Genomic DNA, 12,363 nt, shown 5'->3' on the forward strand with positions numbered 1-12,363 from the left:
ATCATTTCTTTTCTTTTATTTCTTCATTATCCAAACAAAAAGGAGAGAAATTACAATCATTTATTTTCTTTTCTTTTCTCTTATAACTTAAGTAATCATTTCTTTTCTTTTCTCTCCTAAGTTCCCAAACATAGTGTTATTGTATAGGAGTAGTTGTGTTGATTTATGTCGGTAAAGCCTTAATTCCTTGAATTATAAGTTAAATATTATGTTCTGAGTTTCCTTGTGTTGATTTATGTCGGTAAAGCCTTAATTCCTTGAGTTTCCTTATTCCTTGATCATTTTATAAAATGAAGGAGATGCCCTTTAGGCCAAGCCTCAGCAACGGGTCGGGCTGGGCCTAAAATTTCAAGCCCAAACCCATGGGCTTTCACTAATCAATGGGTTGGGCTCGGGGTAATCCATCCTAGATTTCTAAAACCCAGCCCTACACATGAGCTTAAATTTATGGTCCATATGGGCCAAAATTAGGCTTTAATTCAGATTTTTTTATTAAATTCAAAATTAATTACGAAAAAAAAATTATAATACAAATTTTTAAATGCATCACAACAATTAGAATGCATATTGAATCATGAAAAATTAAAAAATGAACTTTATTTATTAAAATACAAAATTACATCAATACATCCTGTTGACATTAAAAAATAATTTTTTGTCGATTATGGCTTGTTGATTAATGCCAAGTCTTGTTTAATAGATTATGACTTGTCAATTATGGCCAAATCTAATTTCATTGATTGTGGCTAGGGCTGCAAACGAACCGAGCCGAGCCGAGCTTTGCTGAGCTCGAACTCGGCTCGTTTACTTATTGAGCTCGTTTATTGAGCTCGAGCTCGGCTCGATAAGGAACTAGGCTCGAGTTCGGCTCGGCTCGTTAATTTTAATGAAATTCGAGCTCGGCTCAGCTCGGCTCGATAATTTTTTTAAATATTATTTATATTATTTAAATATAAATATTTAAATAAAAAATTATTATTTATATTATTTAATATATAAAAAATGTATTTATATTATTATTTTTATATATATATTTATATATTTTTAATATATAAATAATGTATTTATATATATTTATATATTATTTAATATATAAATAATATATTTATTATATAATTTAAATAAAGATAAACGAGCCGAGCTTAACGAACCGAGCTCATTGTTTATTAAACGAGCCGAGCCGAGCCCTTAACAAGCCGAGCCGAGCCCTTAACAAGCCGAGCCGAGCTTGTTCATGAATAGCTCAGTTCGTTTGCAGCCCTAATTGTGGCCTATCAATTTTGGTCTATCGATTAAGATCATGACCATCATCAAAAATTTTACTATGACCATAATTATATTATTGATATTATTATTATTAAGTTTGTTGGTGCTTGTGCATGGACTAGGTGGTTACAAATTGAAGTGGTGCCATGTGTGACTGATATAACTAATATATTGGGATAACTTCCCATGTTGCTTATATAAATTAAATCATATCATTATGTATAAATTTTTTATTTACATATTGCTAACCTTTTAATAATAAATGTATCAAAATATAACTCTTATATATATAAACCTAATTGTGCTAAAAAGGAAGTAGATTGAGGATAAATTACGTCGCGTTTGTTTGGATGGAAAACATTTTTATACAGGTTTTTTTTTCAAAAAACATATTCTGGAAAAAATATTTTTCTATGTTCAGTGGTGGTGGAACGAAAGTGGAGGGTGGAGGTGGTGGCATGGTTGTGGGGCAACGGCGGTGATGATGATGGTGGTGTGGTGGTAGAGGTAAGAGTAGTGGTGGTGTGGTGACATTGGTAAAATTTTAGTTCAAAAAATGTTTTCAATCTTTTAAAAGTAAAAAATATTTTCTATCCAAATAGGCTTGTTTTTCATTAACTATTAAAAAAAATATATATATATATATATATATTTTTGGTTGATTTTCATTTTTTATTATATTAAACCATAAAAAATATAATGCGTTAATAAAAAAAATAGAAGACTAGTGGAAAGTAACTCATTATTGTTGGCGGGTTACTGTAGCAGAGGGACATTTAGGTGAGGGAGGAGCGATTCTGTTGGAGGTGATTTTCTAGCTTTAGACTAGCTGAAATAGCAAAATGGAGGGTATGGCAAGCCTGCCGTAGATGCTCTTAGAAGAGAGAGTGGTTTATGTAAAAGTTTGGAAACAAGAATAACCATAGTTCCAAAAAATTGTATAATTTACTATTTGAATCTTACAATTCAAGTCGATTAAATCCTTGGATCCTGCTACGTTTCATGAAAACTGTCATGAAAACTATCTGCATCGTTAGATCATGAGACACATACCTAATCTAACAATACAAATGATTTTCATGACAATTTTTATGAAAATTCTTCATGAAACCTAGCATTTCCCTTTTAACTTAATAGACACTTAAACCCCATTCCAATTACAAAAGTAACACAAAATCTCTCTCATACACTGCTCTTCTTCATCGAACTCGATCTCTCTCTCTCTCTCTCACAAATCGCAGATCCGAACTCAGTCTGATCTCTCTTGCATTTTGTTAGATCTATTCTTGCTCTAGCTTTTCTTCATCGAACTCAAACTCGATCTCTTTCGCAAATTGCAGATCCGAAATCGAACAAGAAAGTCTATCTAATCTGATCTCTCTCGCATTTTGTTAGATCTGCTGATTAACAAGGTTTCAAGCAAGTTGTTTGTGTTTTGTTTTTCATTATCAAGTGTTAATCGGTGTTTGATTTCTTTGTAGGTGGCGATGAAATGTAGAGAACAGTTACATGAACTTGTAAAGGAAGAGATTGAGAAGAAGGATTCGAGTACGGAGGAGTGGAAGATCGCGATGGAAAGAAGCTTCAATCGCATGGACAATGAGGTGATTGCAAGGAACACAGCGTTCTGCACACCGAGAAATATCGATCCGTTGTTGAAGGATCTAAGTGAGAAGAAACAGAGCTTCCGGCGGAACGTGGTGTCACTGGCGGTGGAGCACAAGGAGGTCCGAAGCCGTCTCGCTTCACAGGTGCAATCATTGGCTCTTCAAACCCTAACAAGACAGGCATGTGAATTTATATATTTGTTTATATGTTTCTATGTATATTTGTTTGCATCTGTGTGTACTTTGGAAATAAAATAATTTCATTTCACCTTTTTGTTCTTCTCTGTAAAGTGATGTTCTTTGTGGGACCTTCTCTAATTTTGTGTATTTTTGGGTTTTGTATTATTATTTTTTTCCCTAGGCAGAGGCCAAAGCTAAGAAGATGGAGGATGAGATGTATAGATTACAGGAGAGCTTAGAGGAGAGAAATTGCAACTTCAAGCATCAGCATCTACTGCTGGGAAGGTATGATTTTGCTCTGTTTTCTTTTTATGCACTTGATTGCATAACTTTCTCTTGATTTCTCTTAATTCCATGATTTGGTTATACAATTGTACTGTCTATTGTGTCAATTTCGTTATTATAATTTTAATTGCATCAATTCAGTGTATCAATTTACACACCATATCCTTCATCGTGATGTCAAGGTTAGTTGCCTCTCTATGTGATTTGTAAAGTTTTAAGTGAAGTGTTATATCTCTGAAATCTCAATGGTTGTTCTGTACTGCTGATGTTTCACACTTGCTTCAATGTTCGAATAAATTTCTGACAAAAGATCAGGACATAAGCCTAGGTAAATGAAGTCTTACCTTATTCCTGCCATTCCTGACTGCACCTTTATAATTTTGTTAATGATAATTTTGTGTTATTTTATTAGAGGTATTAAAATATATTTGGTTGCAGGTGATTTTGGTCTTGCTAAGATGTTGACTTCCAATGATCTTGCTTCCTCTGTGAGTATCTAAAATCATTGTTTTAGCTTCATGTTTGTTCTTCTGTATAGTCTAATTGCTCTGATGTATCGGCTTCAATTGCAGGTGGTGGGAACTCCTAGTTATATGTGTCCTGAACTTCTCACTAATATACCTTATGGTTCAAAGTCAGATATCTGGTCTTTAGGTAAACTCCAAATCATTTTTGAACTTTTCAGCTCATCCGTTCTAAATGTGTCCATTTCTTTGCAGGTCATTTATTACATTCCTAATTTGTGTTATTTAGGATGCTGCATCTATGAAATGGCTGCCCACAGGGCTGCTTTTAACCCTTTTGTAAGTCATGGATTTGTCATTTGAATAGTTAAGGATTGATTCATTATGTAATAGGATTCAAACTATGGTATTGAATTTTGGATATTGCCAAAGATGAATAATAAGCAAAACAAATCAAGTCCTGTTTCTTGATTTTGTTATTACTAGTGTTAGAATCAAATATATGTTTGCTCTTTCCGTGACAACATTTGCAATGTACTATAATTGTGTTTTGGGAAATGTGGATCATCTAAAATAGGAGACTTATATTCTTTTTCTTTTCAACCTACGTCTCACTAAGTCACAACTTTTGGGTTGTCTTCTATAGGAAGTTCCAATTTGGAATCCTGTATATCTCATGTTAGGTGCATCTTTTGGTTCAACAGCAAAAGGAACTGGGCTCAAGGCTCTTGAGTTTGCTCTCTCCATTTATATTATATTTTCAATTCTCAAAAATTGTAGGATGGAAAAAGGAATTTAAAAATTTTTGAATCTTGAAAGTTTGATGAAAAAATTAGGGGGGAAAAAAAAAAACAAAACAAAGCAAATTGAAATTTTGAATATTGAAAGTTTGACAATGACTTTGTTTAGGCATGCCTGATAGCCTTGATCAGCCAATTTTTTTCTTAGTGCTCTAATTTATGAAAATAAATTCTAATTATGTTTACAAATTATGTTTGCATTCAAACAGGAAAAAAAAAATGACGGAGTACATTGTAATTCATATTTGACTGATTCTTGGAACTCTCACAAAATTTACATGATCACATAGAAGTAACCTATAAGAAAATTTTCAATTATAGATTTCAATAGAAATATGCCTTCACCATTTACTTATTTTACTCTTTCTTTCATTTATTAGCCCATGGCAACATTGTGTACAAAAGGAACTGGAGTGTTTAGGAGTAAGTTTATGGCTTTTGTATTCTTTTATGCTGAATTTTGTATCTTGCTTGAACAAATTTAACAAATTCAATGTAGTTGTGAGAATTGAAAATATAATATAATAAAATAAAAATGTTGATGACAGAAATAAAGAATGTGAACCACAACCATTATGGATACCAGATGGGAGTGGAACATTCAAATTAAAGGATTATCACAACTCTTCTAATCATTATTTGTTTCCTGCTTTAGCTCAAAGCATCCAAATTATAGTCATCCAAGTGAATTGTTTTTTCCTTATTGCTGCAAGTACATAAATGCTCTCACCATTTCACCACCTCATGAGTCCTTTGTGGTACGCATAGAATTGTATTCCTTACAATTATTCGGTTCCTACAGTAGTTTCTCATATTTATCCGTGCTTCCCCACCTCTTTTTTTTTTTTTTTTTTTTTTCCAGCTTGTTAAGATTCATTCTCCAATGCGATCTGATCCAAACCGTGTTGTAAAGTGGGTACCTGACCGTAGCACTATTGCTGCTGCCAGGATTGCATCAGAAAAGTTATTAAGGTAACTGATCTTCATTTTGTTTTCTTTTCCTTTCAAATTAGAGCCTTGCATAGTTTATCATTTTGCTTGAACAATAACCACTCAAAGAGGTAGATAAAAATATTTGGTTTGATGTTTCTGATGATATCACTGACATCCCCTATAGCCCTATGGCTTTTGAAATATATTTTGAAATTTGAACTGTCTCGATGTTTGGGTGTCGGGCATCATTTTCATCTGCTATTTGAGAATGGGTTAATTTATATTAAAACAGTGAAACTCTTGGTTTGAATCACTGACATAATTTTCTGTCATTTTACTTGAACCTCAAGCTTTGCCCTCAGTCAAGCTATGGAAACTTTAATTTGGCAAGGCAATCTGATGCTTGTAATTGGTATAATCAAAGTTTTCTTGAAATTTGTTGTACGATGATTATGTTTTTTGAGTATATGTTACCATGTAATGGAAAGAAAGTTCATGGTAATTTTTTAGTGTTTGATTATCTAAACGTTGATTGATGAAACTGACCTTAAACATCTTACTATACATGTTCTTATTATGAAGGGGATTTATGTATTAGCTTTTTATCTCTTTATGATTTTGATGGTATTTATTGCTTTGTTCTAGATTTTCTCCAAAAATATTATAATTTGCAACTGTTATTTATTTATGTGTAGGTCAAAAGGATAATTTTGCGGAGGGAAAGATCTAATTCTAGATGTAAGGAATTTAACAGGGCCAAAATTGAAATCTTGCTGAAATTTTTTTGTTTTTTTATTTTTTGTAAGAGCATTTAAATATCCGAGTGTGCTGATTGGTGAATTTCAGATTTTTTTGTTTTTTGTGATTTTTTTAAAGATTGGGTGAATCTTGTAACTTAAATATGCTTTTATGGACATGTACAGGTTAATTGTTCTTTGATATTGAATTAGATGGTTTTATCCACTTTTATTTTTATTTTTTGTTAGGAGGTGTTTTGTGAATGGAATGTAAATAACCAGCTCAAAGCATATTTTATATTAATTAAATTAAAGTAAAAAGGTGGCGTTTTTGTTCAAAACGTCACTATATCCTGTGACGTCATCAGTTATATTTGGCAGTATTATTTAAGCAGATTTAATAATATACCGGCGTTTATGAAAACGTCACTATAAATATCAGCGACGTTTATTAAACGCCTCAAACCTATAGCGACGGCCGTATCCTCGACGTAATGTAAAAACGCCGGTATAGTCTTTTGGTGGCGCTTTTACCACTTATAGCGGCGTTTTTGAAACGCCGGTAAAAACAGTTTTTCCTGCTGGTTGGGGTGAATCAACAGAGTGCTTGAATCTAGGTCTGGGGCATCATTCTGCCCAAAGGTTCTTTTTCGATTTTTAGCCCTCTTTTAGTTTATTTTATATTTTTTTGTTGGCACATGGTCTCTCAAAGCCTTCTAAGTTATAATATTTTTTTTATACCATTCTTCTCCACCATAAATGGGGTTTGCATAGTTGACCTTATTTATCATATAATTAATGAAAGGACGACTTACTTGTAAGTCATATTGTCTAATAGGTCTTATCATAATTAATGACATTTTTCATCATATACTATTAAAAAATGTCATTAATTGTTAATTTTCAATGATAGTTTGAAAATTTTGTCACAAAAAAGTCACTAATTATAAGTTTTAACGACAATTTTAAAAAATTGTCACAAAAAATATCACTAATTTTAACTTTTAGCCACAGTTTAAAAAACTTATCACAAAAAAAAGTTATTGTAAATTTTAGGGACAATTTATAAAAACTGTGACAAAAAAAAGTCACTAATTGTTAATTTTTAGCGACATGCAAAAAAATCGTCACAAAAAAAATATTTAACAATAATTATACTAAGACTTATTTTTAATAAAATTTGATAGGAATTAAACTCAATTATTAAGATAGTTTGCCCTTAATGGGAAAAAGAGAACTTATTGGTGTTACCTAGTAAAGGTGCCTGATTTTGACTGACCTAAATTCCATAATAGTTAATCGTAAACATCTGAACACAAGAAGCCCGAGCCATCCAATCCATCTCCACCAATTGAAACAATTTTTACCACAATGGGAAAAAGATAAGTTATTGGTGTTACCTAGTAAAGGCGCCTGATTTTGAATGACCCAAAGTCCATAACAATTAATCGTTAACATCTGAACACAAGAAGTCCAAGCCATCCAATCCATCCAATCCATCTCCACCAATTGAAACAATTTTTACCATAAGGCCATAGCTGCATCATCTCACTTATGTTCACCTAAGTTCAGGTTTTAAACATATTTTTAGAAGGCTATTATGGCTAAGCTGGAATGGTTGTCCGTTGGTATGGTTGCCGTCGAAATTATACCTAGAGAAGTTGGTTGCTCTTGACTTGCGTTATAGCAAACCGAAATAAGTTTGGAAGGGAACCAAGGTTGTAGCAACCCTCACCTTACTCTTGTCGTACTTGCATACATTCATGCATGATCTTGTCTTGTTATGTTGTTTTGCAAGTTTTGCCTTGCCTTGTTTTGTTTAAGTGTTGCTTGCATGATTTTGTTCCTTGCTTGGTGTGTAGCCGAGGTCATCTTGAGCTTAGTTCACCTTTGAACCTTTGTACCTAGAGCTGCCTTGGAATCACTTGGTTGACCCCCGTCTTCACCCCGGGCATGTTTGCCGAGATGTTTTGCTCTTAGTGATCCTTGTCCTTGGGCAGGTATGGCCTAGACTGAGGTGTGGCACACCCAGGCCGAGGTGTGGCACACCCAGGCCGAGGTGTGGCACAGCTTAGTCAAGTGTCGTCCTCCCTAGCCGATGTCTTTGTTATCCTGTTGCCGAAGCTTTGACTCTAGCCGATGTCATTACTTGCCGATGTGTCTTGCCATAGCTTGCTGCATACGCTTTGTTATAGAGTTGTCTTATCAATCAGTCACCTTTTGAGTTAAACCAACCCGGTAGCGCCATGTGTTCGAGCTGATTGTTAAGACAGCCGGCAGACCTAGAAACAAATCATTTTGTCTCAAATCTTTGCCTTTAGAGAGAGAAGCTCTAGAGAAAAGAGGAGAAGTTCTTGAGTGAGATTAGATCTTCCAAGCTTGATCTTCAAGGTTTGAACCGTTGGGTTCGAGTTTTGAGGTTAGAATCTTAACCTACTCTTGTTGTTCTTATTGATCATCTAGCTGCATTGCATGATCAAATCTGTTTTGCATGTCATGCATCGATTTGAAGTTGGTTTCGGAAGAGAAAGATAGTATTCATGTGTTCTTGAAGAAAAGTCTCGATTTGATCCGAAAGTTTGGAACAAGAACCATGTTTTGTGTTTGTTCTTGCATGACCTTCTTGTATGGGTACCCAGGTCCATGTTTTGAACTCATGACATGAAATCTCAGATTTTTGTAACAAGTTATGATCTAGCATTCATCTTCCTCATGATCATGTTCATCATGTTCTTCATGTTCTTCAAAGGGAAACTCAGGTTTTTCCCGACTTTGCTTTTGAAGAGGCCATCGGGACCACACCTCGGCAAAGAGGTGTAGGACCTCGGCAAAGACCTGATTGGTACCCAATGTGTTTTCATGAGACGGAAACAGTGTTTAAACTCCCAGCATGTTTTGCTTTGTCATTGACTTGGATCTGGTGAGAATGCCGAGATCATTTGTATGCATGTAAATCTTGTTTTGAGAATGTGATTGCCATGTGATTGTAGGTCCTTGATCTTTGCTTTGAGCCTACACCTGAGAAGATCTAAGTGAGTGGTATTTTTACTAAAGCTATGTTATACTGTTTTGATAAATCTTGCTTTGCTTTGTATTGACGAAGGTATTTGTTAAGCATGAATGAATAGCTATGTTTTGATGTATCAAGTATAAGCTTTGTTTTGATGTCATCCTTGAAAAGTCCCTCGTGCTGGAGGACTCTAAATTTTCGCAGCACTAAGTATAAAAGGATACGGTCCTTTCTTGGAAAGACTACTGTGTTAAAGCGGGCTACGGGCCTAAGTAACACAAGTTCCATCGTGGTAAAGCGGGCTACGGGCCTAAGTAACACAAGACCATCGTGTTAAAAGGAGCTACGGGCTTAAGTAACACAAGTCCCTTGTGCTGGAGGACTATAAACTTTCACAGTGCCTTCGACTAATCGATTACGGATCGTGCAGTCTTTGTTTTGCCACTGACGGTTTACCGCGTGGATTTGTTTGTTCGGAAAGCTTGATTTGTGTTTTGCCGATGCCAGTAAGCATCCCTTGAGACTTGTAAGACTTGATAGATGAATACGGTTCATCTCTTGCTTTGATAAAGTTTTGATGTGTTTTGCTCTGAAAGGATCTCGGCTAATATCCGTATGGTTTTTGGCATGTTTTGTTTTGAAAGACTTCGGCTATATTCATGCAAAACCTTTATTATTTGTACCATTCACTGAGTATCCAAGCTCACCCTCTCTATATATATGTAGGTGATGAGCAGGACGTCGGCGACGCCTAGAATGTGTTTTTGAGAGCTTGTTTTGGATCCATGATTGTGTCGGCTTTGTTTTGTATTCACGTCGGCGATGTCATTTCTTTTATGTCGGCAAATCTTGAAAATCATGCTTCTTGGCTTGTATTCACTGTATTTTGTATATGTCGACTCGAGAAGCCTTTTGAGCAAGATGTAATACGTATTTTACCTTGTTGTATTCAAATTGTAAAGTTATGTAAATTGTATGCCATTTCATTGGACTTATGCACTGCTCTTATGGACCATTTGTATTTTGATTTATCGCTTCCGCATCTGTGAGCCCCATATACTATACTCTGATTGTGTTAAACTTTTGAAAGTTGGCCTTCGGTAATCTCGGATTACTGGCCATCACGGCACCAAACTACTAGGGGCGGTTTGGGGTCGTGACAAAGTTCAATATTATTTCTTTACATTTCATACATCAATCATATTGTACTGATGTGGAAAATAATTTTTCTCTTTGTGTTTTTGACAGGATCTTAATAATCTGAAATTCCTTTATCTCAGTCATTGTTATTATCTAACCAAAACCCCTAACTTCTCTGGACTCAACAATCTTGAGGAACTATTGATTGATAACTGCATAAGGTTGGTAGAGATTGATGAATCTATTGGATGTCTCAACAAACATATTGTCCTAGACATGGCAAATTGTAAAAAAAAACTAGAGCAGTTTCCTTCAAGGATTTTGATGTCGAAATCTCTTGAGTATCTTGATCTCTCGAGCTGCTCCAAACTAAGAGAATTTGCTGGATTTAAAGGATCACTATCAAAATCATTGTACACATTTTTCTCATCATGGGCATCGCCAAGAAAGAACGTGGATTCCATTGGTTTTTCACTACAGGGTTTAAGAAGTTTGAAGACATTGAAGATAGCAATTTCAATATGTCATATCTGCCCAGTGAAATTGGGAGTTTGGTCTCATTAACATATTTGCATCATCTCAATTATGTTTACCAATTGAAACAATTTTTACCACCGGTGTAAGTGCATATTTTTTTTGTGATGGTTCCTATGCATGCCTTTAATTATTTTGGAAAAGCTTCCCCCCCCCCCCCCCTCTATTCTCTCTGTTTATTTGTTATATTGCATGTTCCAGTTTTTTAGTGAACACTGGGTCATGGAAGTGACAATTTCAAATTTCAATTGGTCTTTGTATTTTTAAATTTCAAAAATTGTTTAGTGTGGTAAGAACTGAACCTCATGTTGGACTTTGCTTTCAGTGCTAATGGGGGTAAGGTTAAAGCAAAGGGAACAATCTTTTTGTCAAACATACAGATGGTCTTTGTTACGAATAAACCTGTTGGGAATTTTATTGCTTTTGATATGCCGCTGGTATGGAAATGGTTTTTTGCATGCCTTTCTTTTATTATTGTTCTTATAATGGTTTGGATATTTGGTCTGTCTTTAACTATATATCTTGTAATTTTTCCCATTTTGTTTGCATTTTCGTTATTTTGCAGCTAGCTAATTTATGGCCTCATTCTGCTGGTTTTTAGCAGACAAACTGCTGGTTTTCCTTTTTAACTACATTCATCATAAATTTTTCCATTTTGTTTGCCTTTTGTCTTTTTCCTACGTTTCGTTAGTTTGTGGCTAAATCAGCCTCTACCTACATCGATAAGAAATTAAACAAAAGCATTTTGTCATTTTAAAACCCTAGATACGTAGTAATTGAATATTTTTGGAGAAGACATGAATAACAATATAGTTTCTTAGTTTAGATGGACAAGAAGAGGAGAACAACATGATGATGATGTACAAAAATCAACGGCAGTATTCTTATTGGAGGTCTTTCTTTTATTTTTATTTATTTTAAAAAAAAAAATTATTTTACATTCTTCTTTTTCTTCTTGTTCTTTATGGAAACCATGATTGGATATTTGTGCAAGAGCAATGAGAAAGGAGCATATGGCAGAGATGGTGTAGAGAAGAGGCAGAAAGCCTTCGAAGTGGCTTTAATCTGAAAAATCAATTTCTTGAAAAGAAACTATAGTGCAATACATGTAAGCTTGGATTTGGGCCTGAATTAAGGCATGCCATTATCTGGTTTGGGGGCTTTATCAATGGCCACCTAATGTTCTGGCCTGTCACTCACGTCATCCATCGCAGAGACTCCATTACATTGCTTGCCCTATTAGCATAGTTGGTGGCAACTGTGGTAAGTCTGCATCTGAAATGAAATGAAGGTACATTGGCTTAATTGAATGGAAATTGAAGAGGAAAGGAAGTTGATCAGATTGATCATCTATAAGGAATGGAAAGTGAAGAGGATGTTCTCTGTAGGCTTAAGTGAAAGGGATGA

The 12,363-nt window shown here is 34.6% G+C and overlaps 1 protein-coding gene across 24 annotated transcripts; it reads left to right on the plus strand.

Moving 5' to 3' along the window:
- The first annotated feature begins 2,142 nt into the window (after positions 1 to 2,142).
- LOC114283500 (serine/threonine-protein kinase Nek4-like) lies at positions 2,143 to 6,395 on the plus strand. 24 transcript variants are annotated; one of them, XR_014339891.1, is made up of 10 exons: positions 2,157 to 3,017; positions 3,235 to 3,338; positions 3,480 to 3,520; positions 3,649 to 3,666; positions 3,777 to 3,826; positions 3,911 to 3,972; positions 4,058 to 4,141; positions 5,258 to 5,360; positions 5,465 to 5,574; positions 6,231 to 6,395. XR_014339891.1 is itself a non-coding variant. In XM_082886955.1 (9 exons), exons 5-9 carry the CDS (start codon positions 3,797 to 3,799, stop codon positions 6,241 to 6,243), a joined length of 285 nt encoding a protein of 94 aa, XP_082743081.1. In that variant the 5' UTR covers positions 2,149 to 3,057; positions 3,239 to 3,338; positions 3,480 to 3,520; positions 3,649 to 3,666; positions 3,777 to 3,796; the 3' UTR covers positions 6,244 to 6,395. The 24 variants fall into 24 exon arrangements, 9 of the variants coding, with proteins under 9 accessions (XP_082743080.1, XP_082743081.1, XP_082743082.1 ...); XM_082886955.1 differs by lacking the exon at positions 5,258 to 5,360 and having other exon boundaries at positions 2,149 to 3,057; positions 3,239 to 3,338; positions 3,911 to 3,992; positions 4,092 to 4,141; XR_014339884.1 differs by lacking the exon at positions 5,258 to 5,360 and having other exon boundaries at positions 2,151 to 2,678; positions 2,748 to 3,017; positions 3,480 to 3,666; positions 3,911 to 3,992.
- Positions 6,396 to 12,363: the final 5,968 nt, after the last annotated feature.

Source organism: Camellia sinensis, chromosome 9, assembly GCF_055761805.1.
Source record: "Camellia sinensis isolate YWXY chromosome 9, ASM5576180v1, whole genome shotgun sequence".
Lineage (NCBI taxonomy): Eukaryota > Viridiplantae > Streptophyta > Magnoliopsida > Ericales > Theaceae > Camellia > Camellia sinensis.

Excerpts from the sequence above, each read along its gene's own strand:
- LOC114283500 (XM_082886954.1), top strand. The coding sequence starts at position 3,797 with ATGTTGACTTCCAATGATCTTGCTTCCTCT. Across the intron at positions 3,827-3,910 it reads CCAATGATCTTGCTTCCTCT|GTGGTGGGAACTCCTAGTTA; the intron begins GTGAGTATCTAA and ends CTTCAATTGCAG. Across the intron at positions 4,142-5,464 it reads GGGCTGCTTTTAACCCTTTT|CTTGTTAAGATTCATTCTCC; the intron begins GTAAGTCATGGA and ends TTTTTTTTCCAG.